This window comes from Ictalurus punctatus, chromosome 19 (genome assembly GCF_001660625.3).
Source record: "Ictalurus punctatus breed USDA103 chromosome 19, Coco_2.0, whole genome shotgun sequence".
NCBI classification, from domain to species: domain Eukaryota; kingdom Metazoa; phylum Chordata; class Actinopteri; order Siluriformes; family Ictaluridae; genus Ictalurus; species Ictalurus punctatus.
In genome coordinates this window covers 13,844,511-13,861,405 of record NC_030434.2, presented here as the reverse complement: position 1 = coordinate 13,861,405, position 16,895 = coordinate 13,844,511, and the positions used below count along the sequence as shown (strand labels likewise).

Below are 16,895 nucleotides of genomic sequence, written 5' to 3'. Positions count from 1 at the left end.
AATATGGGAAAACTACTATTATACTATACTATACTATACTGTACTACTCCTAAAACATGCAACCACAAGCCATAGAACTAAGGCAGAATATTTTACATACAGTACCTAGTTACAGTACATCCTACATGCCAAGTGTAGCATTGCTGCCAATGTGTGACATAATCAGATTTATGTTGTGCCTAATGAATATCCACTTTAAAGGGATAATGGAATGCTGGTCTATTCTGTCCTTAAGGTCAGCTGGTATTTCAAATTGTAACAGACTCAAATAGCACAACACTTTTACATTGTAAAAATTCTGTGTTCAGTTAGTGCCAAGCATAACCGAGAAAGAAGACCTTGAGAATAGCCAACAGGAACGTGGGGTTTTCAACGCAGCTTTTTGGGCATTATGAGTATATTCATTAATGGATCAAATGAATGTTCTTTACAGTAAGTCTTTTTAAAAAACAGGGGTCAAATGAATGTGAGAGAGTGAGAGAGAGAGAGAGAGAGAGAGAGAGAGAGAGAGAGAGAGAGAGAGAGAGAGAGATGATTTTGTTATGATGAGTGATTTTAGAGTGATTTCTGTCAATAAACAGACTCTGTAAATGGGAGAGAAAAAAACTATTGACCACCAATCTTCAACTGATAAAAAAACAGAAGGTATTAAACATACAGTATTGCTTGGCAATTCAGAAAGCTTGTCATCTTACACTAGTATTCCTACGTTTAAACCTGGGAAGTGACAAGCATATGTTTTGTGGGCATGGCTTTGAGAGAGAACACTGAGGAAATTGAGAAAGGGGTGTATTTGTTTGGATTTTGAGTTCAGGATTGCTAACTATACATTTATTCGTGAATTCTACTGCTGATATCAGTAGTGTCTGAATCAAGCATTCATCATGAGCTCTGCTTACTTTGGATGAGTCAATCAATGCAGGAAACATATCACTTATACAGTGCTGTGAAAAAGTATTTGCCCCATAATGATTTCTTCTATTTTTGTATATGTCTCATACTAAACAGTTTTAGATCTTCAAACAAAATACAACATAAAACAAAGGCAACCTGAGTAAACACACAATATAGTTTTAATTTTTTCTTGTTTTTATTGAAGCAAAAAATTTATCCAACACCTATCACCAAATGTGAAAAACTAATTGCCCCATTAAACTTAAAATCTGGTTGTGCCACCTTTAGCAGCAATAACTGCAACCAAATGCTTCCAATAACTGGAGATCAGACTTTCACTTACTTCTAGGACTAGGACTTACTCCTATGTTTTGGATCATTGTCTTGCTGCATAATCCAGTTGCGCTTGAGTACCAATTTATGGACTGAAGATCGGACATTCTCCTTTAGGATTTTCTGGTAGAGATCAGAATTCATGTTTTCCTCAATTATTGCAAGTTTCCTAGGCCCTGAATCAGCAAAGTGTCCCCACACCATCACACTCCCACCACCATGCTTGACTGTAGGTATGATGTTCTTTTTGTAGAATTCTGTGTTTGGTTTATGCCAGATGTAAAGGGACCCCTGACTTCCAAACAGTTCCACTTTCGACTCATCAGTCCACAGAACATTCTCCCAAAAGGTTTCAGGATCAGCAAGATGTGTTTTGGAAAAATTCAGACGACCCTCAATGTTCTTCTGGGTTAGCAGTGGTTTTTCTCGCCACTCTTCCATGGATGCCATTTTTGTCCAATATCTCTCTGATAGTGGAGTCATGAACAGTGACCTTTATTGATGCAAGAGAGCCTGTCGTTCCTTTGATGTTGTCCATGACTCTTTGTGCCATCCTGGATGAGTAATTGCTGTGCTCTTGGAAGACATTTTGAAGGTCAGCCACTTCTGTGAAGGTTCAATGCTATGCAGAGTTTTTCCATTTGGAGATAATTACCCTCACTGTAGTCCTTTGGAGTCCCAGAGCCTTTGAAATAGCTTTGTAACCCTTCCCAGACTGATGTATTTCAATCACCTTCTTCCTCATCATTTCTGGAATTTCTTTAACTTTGGCATAGTGTGTTACTGGGTAAGACCTTTTAACCAACTTCATGCTGTTGAAAAAGTTCTATTTAAGTGTTGATGTGATTGAACAGGGTTTGCAGTAATCAGGCCTGTTTGTGTCTAGTCCAGCTGAACCCCATTATGAATGCAGTTTCATAGATTTGGGCAATTAATAACCACGGGGTCAAATACATTTTCACACAGGCCCAGCTGGTATTGGATAACTTTTTTGCTTCAATAAATTATCGTTAATTTTTTTTACTCAGGTTGCCTTTGTTTTATCTTAGATTTTGTTTTGATTTCTGAACTAATTTAGTATGGGATGTACACAAAAACACAGGATATCAAATACTTTTTCACAGCACTGTACTGTTTGTCGCAGTTGGAGAGTCATATTTTTATGATTACACCAAGTAAATAAATCATATATGTTTTGAAATCGCTAATTCGCTTGGAATGCGATGACTCATTTATTTATTTATTTTTTTTTTCAGATTACACTGACATCTGTGCAATTGTTAATCACTCACATAGAGCCAGGGTGGGTCACAGCCATGTTGAAATTATAGCATTTGTATCACTTCCAAGATCCCGTAATTACAATATGTAAAGCATGTCAATATTTCAGTTTTTTAACTTTCTAAACGTTGCTATATCACCCAGGTCGTGCTGACAATAAATGTGCAGCCACTTAATATCCACATCAGTAATTGATTTGTGAGTGTAGATGACAGGTGGTGTATGTAAATGAATTACTTTGCCATCTTTAATATATCTTATTGCAGGTGAACTGTAATTCCTTTGCTATAAGATAATGGATCATCAATTTGTGTGAGGTTTAAGGTAAGCCAACAGAGCTGAAATAAATCAATAGCAATTTGGATTTGACCAGTGAGTGACACCTGAGATTCAATAATCATGCAAAGATCAGTACCTTTCCAGATGGTCTGATGGCATCCATGCTGACCGTGTTCAACCAGAGCTCATAGGGTTTGTGACTGATAAATGTTGTCAGATACATCTGCTGATTTTGGACTGGTAATCAAAATCAAGAAGGTTTTTAATTATGATATATTTGATGATGATGACCCAAGAATATAATGTCTCCAATGTATGTAAATTATCTTAGGAGTATTAAATCCGGATTGGTTAGATTACTTAATACATACAGTATACTGTATACAATGTATATTTACAGAATGCAAATTCTGTAGATTTTTTTGTGTGTTTTTTTTTTGAGTTCCTGGGGGCATATTTAATTTTTTTTTAATCCTTTGACAAAGTTTACTTTGTGTTTAAATACAATACCTATACATATCACTGGAAAACCAATACATATATAGAGCATCGTGTTTCATCGCTAATTTGTGTGTATGACATATAGCTAACTGTCTCTTATACTGTCTTTTGACCTTGTGTGAGTGGAAGCTCATAAAAATGTGATGGCTGCTAGATGTCAGAAGTAGCTACTGTGTGATATGAGTACTGTAGATAATGGCTGGGAACTGGCAACAACTTACACTGGGGTGGAAAAAAAACATGTTTGGACAGTGTAAAGGAAAATATACCTTTGTTTTGTTCTAAAAACTTGGAAAAAATTCTATTGTAATTGAATGGCTATGGGTATAGCTACCTTTTTGTTTACGATGACTCAGAACTGATTACAAATGACTCAGACTTGGATTTAATTATTAATGAGTTGGTACTGGACCTGAGTACAAATGACTCACAATTTACTGGTGACTTAAGACTTGACACAAGCCCAAGCCTTGACTACAGCCCTTTGTTGTGTTAAAGCCTTACTAACATCTCTACAGCTGTCAGGTCTGCATGTTCATAAGGTTAGAACCTACCTTTCACACTTAGTGCCCCCTCACTATTTCTAATATTATAATTGTGGCTGTGGAAGTCAAAAAGGGCATATCCCCTTCCACCAAAGTGTGAGAAGACTGCTGTGAAATACTAATAAAACAAGAAGTTCATATCGGATTGCCTTAATGTCAATAATTACCTTAATGCCTTAATGTCAATAATGACCCAGAAGGATCTTAAGTGGCCATTAGGTTCTTCATTATGAAAAGGAAATTTGGTTTCTGGCATTTTCACTGCTAATACTGTAGGATCAGAGCTAATGCCAATTCAAAGCATAGCAATGAAGTTAACTTGCAGAAATGACAAGTGGCTATCAATGGCTCATATAACAAACATGTGATGTGAGGGAACAAAAGCGACATGAAGATGTGTAGACATATGCAAAACATCTGCACTGCTGGCCACATCATCAGTTAGCAAGAGTTCGGTCAGGAACATCTGGGCTTGATGTCAGCCCAGAAAAATGCATAGTTAGTAAAATCACTGAGTGTACACTGGTTGTTTATTGAAGGTTAGGTGACAGGTCAGCCAGGAAACCCTGTAACAGGGCTGTGTGACTGAGATAGGTCGTGATAGTACTGAATAGAAACATTTTACAACATACTTGCTCCTTGTTCCAAGTGACACAGGACCTGTATGGAATCCCCTGCTTCTGCCTGTACCACACAGAGAGGAAAACATTAACAGAAAGAAAATTGTTTCTGTGTTTATATTTGGAAAACTTTGAGTAAGGTCTCGTTAATTCCGAACAAAAGACACTGTTATTCTTATTTCGAAAGACACAAGCTATAATAAATGTAAAGTTAGCTAACTGATGTACACCCACAACCTTTCCATTCTAATAACCTGATTAGCAAAAGTTCCTCAGTTTAATGATAAGTAGCTGCCACTTACTTTGTATCCTGATCCAGGTTGCGGTCAAGTACAGAACACAATTTTTTTTACCATGCTTAATTCAGACAGGCTTAACATGCACTGTAGTGAGGTAACAGAATCAGAGATTGGCCAAAACATGGTAAAATGATGAAATGGGATTTTCTTTTGTTTTATCTGTATTAAGTTTGCAACATGAGCTCTCTTGGCATGTTCCATCCCTTCCTGCAACATTTATGTAAAGCAGATGGAGCAGAGGACAGTCTAACAAATGTGTATAGCCTAACACAACTGTTTTCATTTAGAAGTGGAAGCCCTGTAAAATGGAGTTAGTGGAAAGTTTGGGTCTCAGCAAGGAAGATGAAAGGAATCCAAGGGGAGGGTGTCATGTGAAATGTGCAACACTCCAGCTGAATCGGCAGGTGTCCTATAACACCACAGGGGCTCTGTCAGGTCATACGTGGCAGTGGGATGTGCAGAGTTGGCCCGTGGGCTTTAGAAAGGTTCTGTGTATTAGAGCAACTACCAGGCCAGCTTTTCAATAACCTTACGCCATGGTAATAGGGATGAGTATCTAGCTTAGCACCCCTGAAGTGTTAAGCAGTGCTGATCATACAGGAAAGTGAGCAACAGAACACACTTTTTAGGTGGTGAACCAGCACAAATATTTTATGAAAATATATAAATATAGCAAAGTTTACCAACCCAGAGTTCAAGTCAGTATTGTGAGTATGGCATTTTTAAATGGAGCACTATTCAGAACTAATGAAGATAATAATGGCTAGATCCAAGTATCAGCAAAAGCATTATGTATTTGTTCTTCATTTATTAGATGGAAACTATTTTCCATGTCCTTACAAGCAACCAGTTGTATGTAGCCAAAGTGCAGAAGCTCTCAGAAAGGGAGGAAATGTTCTAATGAACAGTTACGAAACATGGCTGGATTACTGGTGAGCAGACCTGACAGCACCAGGTGACATTAGGTTCCAGCAGTAATCCAAAGGGTTTAAGTTTGACCTGAACCTGACCCGCTTATACACACAGCCAGGTACACATAAACTTAATGATGCATATCGTAACAATACAGTACAATGAGCCTAAAACATGCTCAGTAATTAGAATTGTAAAGTATTTTTAAAAAAATACTTTACAATGTAAATTAAAGTAATGCCATACAGACTTGCTCAACTCTGTCAGGATATGTTGAGAGTATGGCTGAGCAGTGTAATATTACAATGCCATCTTGCAAGGTGACTCAGCGTGTCTTCTCTCCTAAAGCCACTTGAGAGCAGTTCCTAGCAGAAGCTGGTTCATTGGTTCCAAGAGGACGAGCTTGGAAAAGGTTCTCTCACTCACCCAAATGATGTGGCTGTGAAGGCTAAAAAGAGAACTGCATACCCTGACTTTGATGTGGCCACAGTCCTCGATTTGTGTGGTTACATGGTTTTTGTACTTACCCATAAAAAGGGTACAAGAAATTACAGAGGTAAAGTGCTGCAAGACCCTTATCAAACCATTTCAGCTCAATTGGGCCTTTTCATAAAGCAGTAATTAGTGTGAAAAGAAAATATCAACCATCCAAGGAATCCAAGAGAATTGATGGTGGACAGCTAGGAGCTTCCCACAAACCTTCCTCAAGCCAGATCAAGGGCCTTGGCTATATAAATAACGAAATGACCATTACCATGAATGCAGTGAACAACCCACATCATTCATATCCAAATGTAGAGTTGGTGGACCAGCTGTACATGCTACAGATGTTAAGCATGCCTTCTAGATGAGTTTAGCTGGTCCTAATGTCTAAAATAAATAAACAAACAAAGACACGATTGGTTTCCCACATAACTATAATGGCAGAGATCCAATTCTGTTCCTACAGCCAACAGGATATAAACTGCATTACTATTACAAATAAATAATCAATGCCCTGTCATGTTTGTGAGCCATGTAAACGGCCTACAAACAGTGGCATATGTGAAAGCCTGCCAATACGAACACTGCTGTATTTAATCAAGGTAGTTAGCACATTTAAGTTCGTTACAACATTTCTTTGGAAGTAAGTATAATTTTATGATGTTATTTTATATTATATTTTTAAATACTGTATAATAATAGAGTATACTATAAAATATAACAAAGAAGATTCCCTTTTTATTTCCCACTTTAGTTAAACAAAAAATAGAAAGAGTTTTCAATGGCACATCTCCAATGGGAAGGTATTTTAGTCCATAACTATTCTTTAGCCAAGTCTGTAAAGCCAACACTTCAAGAGAGAAGGTATACTCAAGAGCATGTTTAACATTTACATAATTCTACAGAATGGTGAGATAAGGCTCATGCACAGCCTCTGATCTTGTACTCTGTGTCCCTTTGCCCTTCAGTGTATACACTGCTTATCATAAAAGGTATGATAAAATGGAGGCCATGTGTACACTTTACAAATACAGTGCAAGGTCACCACAACCAAATGTACCGCAAACATTTTGGACAAGTTAGAATAATTTGAGTCTTTGGTTGTTTCAAACTCATTAGTAATGTAACATTCCTATTTTAACCTGTGAGTTGTATGAGTAGGATGTCAGATAATATTTATAATCCATAATCTGATGAGCCTTGTAGCAAATTGCACCCCCGTCAACACAGTCTGCCTACTCTATGCATGGTAATAAACCACAAGTTGATATATGGTTTTACTCTGGCATGACAGTAAACAAAAGTGATTTTTTCCCAATTCCAGACGAGTCATGAAGAAGCAGAAATAGGTTCCTCATATTCATCATAGCACAAACTGCAAGGAGAGAAATATAAAGATAGACGTGTCTGTGTTTTGTAAGAGCAACTTTGAGCAAGCTTAGGTGGACCAGTCCTCATTCTGTGTCATATTGGTCCAACCAAGGTGTGTCAGACTCACATCCTGGAGTATTTTTCTTTTCTAACACGTCATCCATTGATTACTTTTGGTTAGAAAACGACAGGTAAAATAACAGCCTTTTCTTAACATGTTGACATTATTTTGTTTAGCCCTGTGGCTCAGCTGTCAAATTAGCCCCCTCTAAAGACTTAGTATGTAGCTGAATCATGCCCCTTATGTACTCCACTTTTCTTAACATCTTCCCTTCTGAGCCTGTGGTCTTCTTGGATTTTTTAATTTTATTATTTTTTTTATTATTATTACTTTTTTAATTAAAAGGGTCTGAATTTGAGATAAATATGCCACTTATTTATGCATCTTTTCAGTGTAGTTTTCCTTTTCAGTAATAATTGGCTATTATAATAAACTATATACTGTGGTTCGTTTAGGAAAGTACTTCAATAGTAGTCTGGGTATACATGAGAGAACTGGTGGCGCGCGCAATCCAATTTCTATTTGTGTGTATTTCTCAATTGGCTGAACGAGAAACCCCCACCCCGTATTAATATGCGCAATTTCATTGGTCGAGGCCCTCTGGTATGCAAATGAGACACACCACGCACCATCCAGACAGTGTTATCATTGAGCGTCGAAGTAGTTCCAACGTATGCAACATTTAAATGGAAAAATTACAAATACATCGTGTTTAGATCAAAATATATGTTATGTGTCGCATTTCTATAAGTGCGCGGTTTGAAATAATAAGCGTAATAGTCGACTGTTTGGTGAGGGTAAAGAATGATTCGAGGCGGCGGAGGGATATTGCTCCGCACGCGCGTCAAAATATTGCCGTTATAGGAGTAGGATTAGTCCGCGCCACAGATCAGACGCAGCGCAGTGTGATTCGTGAGAGCTGAGGCGACGAGAGATACGTCCAAAATTGAGCGGTATTCGCGTTAATGTAACGCCAGTTCATTTCTCTTTGCTGTCCATCAAGTGGACGAGTGTCACCCAGGATTATACCCAATTGAGGATTGTATTTATTTGAGCGCTGGATTGACTTTTTTTTCTTGGTCCGCGTTTTCCCGGAGACGCTGCGCTGCATCGGATCTAACGGATCTACCGTTAACCTTCTCCTCATCTCTGTGTGCCTTCGGTTAGCAGAACAGCTTGTCTTCTGAGAGCCTTTTCTCTATAAATTGGACTATTGCAACAACAACAAAAAAAAACAAAACAAAACCCAGACCTTATATTATAGCAAAGGATTCCTTTTTCACTCCCACCTCATGCGCTGAAAATATGCTGCTGTCAAAGTTTGGCTCTTTTTCTCACATCTGCAGCCCGAATAGCGTGGACCATTTACCGGTGAAAATTCAGATTCAGCCAGGTGAGTTAGCTAGGTTGCTAACCAAGTGAAAATATTGTTTTCCCGCGTTATCACCTTATAGTTCAGCCGCATGAATCGTTTCAATATTAGTATATTAGTGTTTGTATACAAATCCTAGCTAGGAGCTTTGTTTTGGTTTCTATCTCTTGGCGTCACGAGTGTCTCAGTAAATAGTAATTGGCTCCATTCACTAAGCGGAATGGACCCATAACCAACGGTCACGACGTCCATGCTGTCTTTCTACATTGCAGTGTTTCTGCAGTTAAATGTCTGATTTATATGTATTAAATGTTCCATCTCTGCATTTTCAGTGAAAGTGGAGTCAGAGCCGTTTGAGAAGGTCTATCAGGTGGGCTCCGTGTTGGGAAGCGGGGGATTTGGGACGGTTTACGCTGGCAGTCGGATTTCTGACGGGTTACCGGTGAGTAACTAACATACACACATACACACACACACACGCGCGCGCGCACGCGCGCTAATGCACCTTTGCTCCAATTTCAAAACGTGTCCTCTTATTTTTCAGGTCGCAGTTAAACATGTTGCAAAGGAGAGAGTCACAGAATGGGGCTCCATTGTGAGTAGCCGTTCATTTTAATGCTGTAAAATGTCCTTGCACCAGCCTGGTCTCTGATTTAAGTAAATCATGAAACTTCTCTTCCAGAATGGTGTGATGGTGCCTCTGGAAATCGTGCTGCTGAAAAAAGTAGGCTCCAACTTTCGAGGAGTCATAAAGCTGCTGGACTGGTACGAGAGGCCGGATGGCTGGCTGATCGTCATGGAGAGGCCGGAGCTGGTCAAAGACTTGTTTGACTTCATCACAGAGAAGGGCGCTCTGGATGAGGGCACAGCACGGGGCTTTTTCCGCCAGGTGTTGGAGGCGGTTCGGCACTGCTACAGCTGCGGCGTCGTGCACAGAGACATCAAAGATGAGAACCTGCTAGTGGACCTGCGCACCGGAGAACTCAAGCTGATTGATTTTGGCTCGGGGGCAATTCTCAAGGACACGGTGTACACCGATTTTGACGGTACGCACAAATATGTGCAGTTGCTTTCTCATAAGAACGGCTGTTATTAGATCTACCAAGGGGATTTCTCATGGAGTGATTTGTTTTGTGTTTGTTTGAAGTGTGGGGTTTTCCACATGCTGTGTTACAAATACAGATCGGTGTTTCTGCCCTCGTTATATTTCATGCCGTTTCTGTTGTTATGAAATATTTTGGCATGTGCCTGCTCTACTTTCCTAGTAAACATGAAATCAGATCCTTAAATTAAGATTTCAAAGCTTTAGAAGAAGCCTTTTGCTTCATCTCTGGGTGTAAACAGATCGGCTGCCACGTAACAGATGTGTGTTTTGAAACCTGAGAGCACAGGTCCCGTGACAGCTCACATTGCTATTTCAGTCTTCGTTTTGTCTCCAAGACACTCCTGCTCTTGGGGGAGGGCGGGACTGTTGGCTCTTTGGAGCACCAGACAGCTGAGTTATGAGTGATGTGGCCTTCAAGCTCCCCCCTCAAGCACTTTTTTTCTTTTTTCCTCCCTCCTTTTTCTATTCCAAGTGTCCTTTAGAAACCTCTGTTAAGCTCTGGGTCGACAGCTGAGCTGACACCAACTGAGGGAGGGAGGGAGGAGTGCACATAGCCACTAACGTGTCTCCGTGTTTGGGTTCTGTCTTTATAGCTTATAACATATTATTATTTATTTCTCAATGTGTGTCACAGGTACGAGAGTGTACAGCCCGCCAGAGTGGATACGTTTCCATAGATACCATGGCCGCTCAGCCACTGTCTGGTCACTAGGGGTGCTGCTGTATGACATGGTGTGTGGAGACATTCCCTTTGAGCAGGATGAAGAGATCCTCAGAGGACGACTCTATTTCAGACGCAGAATCTCAGCAGGTCTGTACAGTGTTTCTTTTGGTACAGTAATACTGCATATTTCCATGTTTTTATTTTTTATAAACATTGCATGATGAAATGATAGATCTCAAACATATTCTGTGCCCTAAGTGGCAATCTACTCCCTATTCCCTACAAACTGCAAAGTATATTGTGCATTCTCAGCATCCCCTAGGCTGCAGGATGTTGTGAGGGGAATGCCCCGGAAATATCCTATTTGGCTTTCATGACTTGACAAAATAGTGCACTATGTAGTAAATAGGGTGTGGTTGTGGACATCCAGTTTTGAGCTGCTAGCAGCAAGTTGCTGATCCATCATTTGCTGTGTGTTCCAACAGAGTGCCAGCAGTTGATTAAGTGGTGTTTGTCCCTGAGGCCATCAGACAGACCAACTCTGGAGCAGATCTTTGAGCATCCATGGATGCGTCACGCCGAAGCATCCAAGACGGAGGAGGGTGACATCCGGCTATGTAACATCAGTACAGACACTTCCAGCATGAGCTCCAGCAAGGAGAGCCTCTGAAAGAAAGAACGTCTTGCTCTGAAAAAGAGCTGGGACTCAATGGACTCTTGGTCTGCATCCCTGCCTTGTCAGGCTTGCAGATTCCTTTTTTCTTCTTTTGTAGGGAATCATAATTTATTACAGTTTGCTTTTCCTTTCAATCTTTTTATTTTATTATTATTATTATTTTCTTTTTTTTTTCTTTTTTTACAATTCATAAAATTTGTTTCCTGGTGGGGAACATTTGCTGTTTGGGCGGACTTACCAGCACTTATTATTATTGTTGTTGTTGTTATTATTATTATTATTATTATTATTATTATTATTATTATTATTTTATTGTTACAAGGCTGGTTTATGCATCTGGCAAGCCTCCTACACAGATGTGGCTGCTCTCATAGAGCTTGGACAACTTTTTATTTAAATGTTTTAATTTTTGATTTGGAGTGCCTTTTTGAAAGCTGCTGTTTCGGGGCTTTCATTGTTGCTTTTGTTGTTTTGTTTGAAAGTTTCCCTTGAGCTGGTTCGAAGGTTACGTGGTGTTTGGTGATCAACCATTGCACATAAACCTCCAGCCAGTTCAGGGGTCTTACAGTGGGGAGGGATTGACCGATACTTGAAACGCGCACACCCACCGCGTCTCTTTCTAACGCTGCTCAGTCACATAGCCTATATAGGTTGTCTAGAAAAAGAAAAAAAACTGTTCTTTTTTTTTTTTTTTTTCTTTCTCTGAATGTGTATAGAGATTTGGTATAACCGCTGTACCTTCTGAGGGTCTGGAATGCTCCTTCCCCTCAGCTTACTCTACTCTTCTGCTCCTCATCCCACTGCTGAAACTACATTAGTCTGTCTCCTGGGTTTTGGGGGACCTGGGTGTGAAAATGCACAATCAATGCAATATTCATGAATCCTTTTTTCCCCCTCTTCTTTTTTTATTTATTTTTTTTTTTTTTAAAGACAAACTTGTACAGTTTTTTTTTTTTTTTTTTTTTTTTTTTTTTTTTTGTACAGTTTTCTTCTTTACATTTAATTTATTTGTATCGTAGACATTCCACTCTGTGGCTATTTATTTTTTATTTATTGTTCTGCTTAAAATTTGCATATCTTTATATGGCCTTTTGTTTGCATTCCTGATGTCTTTTTTTTTTTTTTTTTTTTTTTTTTTTTTTTTTTTTACATTTGGACAAGAGATGGTGGAGGCACTGAAGCTGTTGTCAATGTAAAAAGGAATAAAAACAAGATTTACTTAAATTGAAAGAGCGATGAATGTTATTTAAATTCTCTTGGTTGGTTGTCATTTGAAATCAAAAGTCCATTTAATGTTTTTTGGTCTATGTAATCTCCCTATAACAGATGGAAGTGTTTTGCAGAATTGCGATGGGATGAGGCTACACCTATCACAGGCTACACAGCCTTGTGTTAGATATTCTCTATAATAAAAGTTGCAATGGAACCCTAATGGAAATCCTATTTTTATACAAGAACATTTCAATTAAACTTTCATTTGTACAGAACACTTGTGGTGGTTTCTTGGTTTGAAATAAGCTGATATATTTACAAATCACAAAGTTCCCAATATGTTTACCGAACTCTAGTAAGGGGAATGTGAGGGCTGTATAAAAACAAATCACAGAGCTGTGGACTTTATTGACTCTGGTTAGTCAAAAGGTGACTAATTTCTCTTATAACAGAAACTTTGACAGCAGTGCCGGCTGTTATTCGAATCACAGGTATATGTTTGCTATTTAACAAAGAAAAACTCATGAATCAGTCCCTCCAGCACTTTGTGATCACAAAAATTAACGCAAAATCAAGAAAACTTTGTAGTATTCAGAGGAGCTTGCATTTTTTCTAAATTACTGCAGATTTTATGATCATGTGACATCATAACAATGTGCATTCAGCTAAAGCTCTCTTCGATTCATGTGTGTTGAACATGAACAATAGCACTGTGAAAGACCATTCAAAATAATCTAGTGCGTTTGCAATGCAAGTAGTTTTCCACAGAAAAGCACAAAAAACACCACAGGTTGCATTGCAAATTTTGGAAAACACTGCAGCCAAATCAATAATTTTGGCTGCGACAATCACAAAAACAAACAAAAAAAACAAAACAAAAAAAAAACCCCACTAAATCCTATGCAGACTGATTGATGTGGCGAAGCTACATCAGTAGGTTTTGTTCCACAGGAATCTTAAGGACTGGAGTTTGCTCTTTCCAGTTTCTCAGCAAAATGACAAGATGCAATTTTTCCCTCTTTTAACTTTGAAAGAAAAAAAAAGTGAAAGTAAAAGGGAGGCTGGTGGTATAATTGTTTATTGAAGTGATGACAGAAACTAACTTGCCTTGTGGATGTTCCACAATATTAAATGTAACTATAAATGGATAAAAGCATTATGTGTGTCTCATTAATAAAGATAACTTTGTAATTGCTGGCAATTTGCTGCGGTACAAAAGGAATGAAACACTTCAGGACATGGTGTTATTGAAAAAATAATCCGCTTTAGGGTGATACCGGTAACTTTGCTTCATGTCAGGCCACATCACAGCACTCCATCACTGATCATTTTCCTATAACAGCATGTCCTGTCTTGTGTGATTCCTTACTGCATAGGGTGTAATAACTAACCCTGACTGTAAATACACATTTTCCCCTTTGTGATCAGAGAAAACTGAAACATTCAGTTGTGCCAGCAGACACAATTTAACTAAATGGCTTTCCGTCTTTTTGCCACCACAACACAAGTAGCTGAATTATTAGTGTGACTGGTAAAGTGTATGAGTCACAGTTTTCCAGGAACAGTGGTGTCTGATGAGTGTGTGCTGCCCTCTCTGGTGAGCAAACTACATGAACTCTACAGGTTGTGCCTGTAGCTCATTGATCATGTATTCTGTCATCACCCTCTTAGGGTTTTGTCATTTATAAATGACAAGGAAAAAGCACTTACAACAACAACAACAACAACAAAGAATAAAAATGACCCAATGAAATTAAGACTTATAGCTTTGACTAGAAGGAAATAAAAATGAGCAAATGGTACACTTTAGTTTGCATAGAGCAGTCATTCTCTATTTGTGGTGCATGAATTGTTAATTTAGGTACAGTATTAGGAATCACAATGGTGAATATAGTGTTTATTAATCAATTCAAGGCACTAAAATGTGGTCACTAAAATTTAACGAGTTTAATCGAAACCTCAGTAACTCAAAAGCCTATAAATAATGTCAGATTGAATATAATGTCTAAGTAGGTGGAAGGTTTAGCAATTGAAAACTTTATAGCTCTAACTGATAGGCAAAATATTATTGTACACATAAGAATAATGTTTATGAAATAAATATCTACTGAGAGGGTCTGTGAAATTGGCTGGATACAGAGGAAATAGCATTTAAGAGAAAATAATACTGGAAAATGGAGATGTTTACATTTTAAAATGTAGATGTTAAAGTGGTTTACATTCAGCCTGGTGTTATCCACGCACAGTAAAATTAATCACTATTTTGAAAATGCCACACATTTTATACCACCAATACAAGACACATATTCAAATAACCTGGAGGCCTTTCTCAAGAATCATTTCTCATGAGATCAAAATTTAGACTTAACTTTACCCTATAAGCACTACATATAATGGTTTCATCGTCAAACACTATTTTCAATAATTGCTGATTACTATGATTATTCAGATTGATGCACTGATTTAAAAGTCAATGATTGAAATTAACTGAGCCACAAATCATGAATCGAGTATTAAAAATAAACTAATTATCATTAAAAAAGACAAACAACGTGTGTGTAAAAAATAATTAATATTTTTACACTGATGTTTAAATAAGTTAATAGGCAATCAAGGCAATTTGTCCATAACTGTGATAGTCTCTACTTTATCATTTTTCCCATATTAATGCTATGCCTGCCCCAAATTCTGAACATATTTGGTCACTTATTGATCAATCGAATCAAATCGGAATGTATCACAGCGGATTCAGTGGTATCGTGAAATATTGAATCGTTTTCTTAAGAATTTAAATTGAAATGTATTGTGTGGAAGATTGAGGTTTATACCCCTTAATACACAACCTGCCCAAATACAATTAGTAAGTTTGAGAACCAAGTAAACCTTTAAAGAGTTCCACACACACCATCTTCACACTAGGATGGAACTAACTAAAACTAATTTTAAACTACATTTGTAAACATAATTGTGTTTATAAAAGCATATTTTAACATCCAACACTGACTCTTCTTTTAGTTATCTTCTTCACATTGATACTGTATCATCATTAAATAAACAATGGCTTCTTTAATGTATTTTATTTTATCACCACAGGGCACTATCATGGTGATCACATCTGTTTCCAAATTGCATCCTGGGTAAATTGTGTTGCCTTAAAGCCCCCCAACTCCCCCCTCCCAGGCTTTTGACATGTAAATGGCCATGTTAACTTAATCAGGCCTTCTGTTAAGGCAGAGCATAATTTCTACATCTGCCTTCCCATAAACCTGCCTTTAAACTTATTGAGCATATGCCTCTCTGTTTCTCATGCTGAGCTTCAAGCTTATTAGTATATTGGCTTATGTCATAAATCAAGCCTCCTTAATTGGAAGAAAACCAAAGGAATATAGCATGCAATTAAATCTATAACATGTTTTCTGGGGTTTAGTGGTTAGCACGTTTGCCTCACACCTTCAGGGTTGGGGGTTTGATTCCCACCATGGCCCTCTGTGTGCGTGGTGTTTGCATGTTCTCCCTGTGCTGCAGGGGTTTCCTCCGGGTACTTGATTATAAATAGCAAATCAGCCATAAACATAAAATAGTAATCAATCCTAAACACATTTAGCGACCGACCGCATTGAAAAAGAAAAAAAAACAAAAAAAACAAGGCAATTAAGGGACATCAGTGATGTTCTTCCTTGCCTCCAAGTGTGAATGTTAAATGAGTGACAGCTTGAGTGCTGGCGTGTGTTCAGTGATAACTGCATGCAGATCAGGGCCTGAGCTGGCACAGTTGGTGCTCTGTGCCACTCGGTGCTAACATCACACTGACAACCTGACAGACAAGGAGGAGGATGCCAGATGAGCATGTGGACCTTCAGAGTGCACAGACTGAGAAGTGGGTGGCACACGGGCAGACAGAGACTCCATTAGTGTGAACCAAGGACAGGGAAAATGCAAGAGAGAGAATAGGCAGACTTGAGAATGGGAGAGGAGAATCTGTAGCCAACAATTGGACTATGTTTAATGAATAGCCTCTTTAATAGACTATGTTCCTGCTCTGTAACTAATGTCTATTAGATATAGTTGATATTTAGTACTGGTATTACGTCATGATGACATTATTTCATGATGTAATCTTGTGTACTGTTATGTGTTGCACAATGGTCCTGGAGAAACGACATTTCTTAGCTATGTAGCTTAATGACAGTAAACAACCACTTGACTTGACTTGATTTTACCCAGCCCTTTTCAAAGTAATGATGCAATGCCTGAACACTTGATTGGGTTAATACATCATTTCTTTTG

At 38.3% G+C, this 16,895-nt stretch overlaps 1 protein-coding gene across 1 annotated transcript; it reads left to right on the top strand.

Annotated features, from left to right (window-relative positions):
- The first annotated feature begins 8,454 nt into the window (after positions 1 to 8,454).
- On the top strand, positions 8,455 to 12,883 carry LOC108280133 (serine/threonine-protein kinase pim-3). Its single transcript, XM_017494898.3, has 6 exons — positions 8,455 to 8,972; positions 9,284 to 9,393; positions 9,496 to 9,546; positions 9,634 to 9,997; positions 10,691 to 10,867; positions 11,206 to 12,883. Exons 1-6 carry the CDS (start codon positions 8,885 to 8,887, stop codon positions 11,388 to 11,390), a joined length of 975 nt encoding a protein of 324 aa, XP_017350387.1. The 5' UTR covers positions 8,455 to 8,884; the 3' UTR covers positions 11,391 to 12,883.
- Positions 12,884 to 16,895: the final 4,012 nt, after the last annotated feature.

Excerpts from the sequence above, each read along its gene's own strand:
- LOC108280133 (XM_017494898.3), top strand. The coding sequence starts at position 8,885 with ATGCTGCTGTCAAAGTTTGGCTCTTTTTCTCACATCTGCAGCCCGAAT. Across the intron at positions 9,547-9,633 it reads TCACAGAATGGGGCTCCATT|AATGGTGTGATGGTGCCTCT; the intron begins GTGAGTAGCCGT and ends CTTCTCTTCCAG. Across the intron at positions 10,868-11,205 it reads CAGACGCAGAATCTCAGCAG|AGTGCCAGCAGTTGATTAAG; the intron begins GTCTGTACAGTG and ends GTGTTCCAACAG.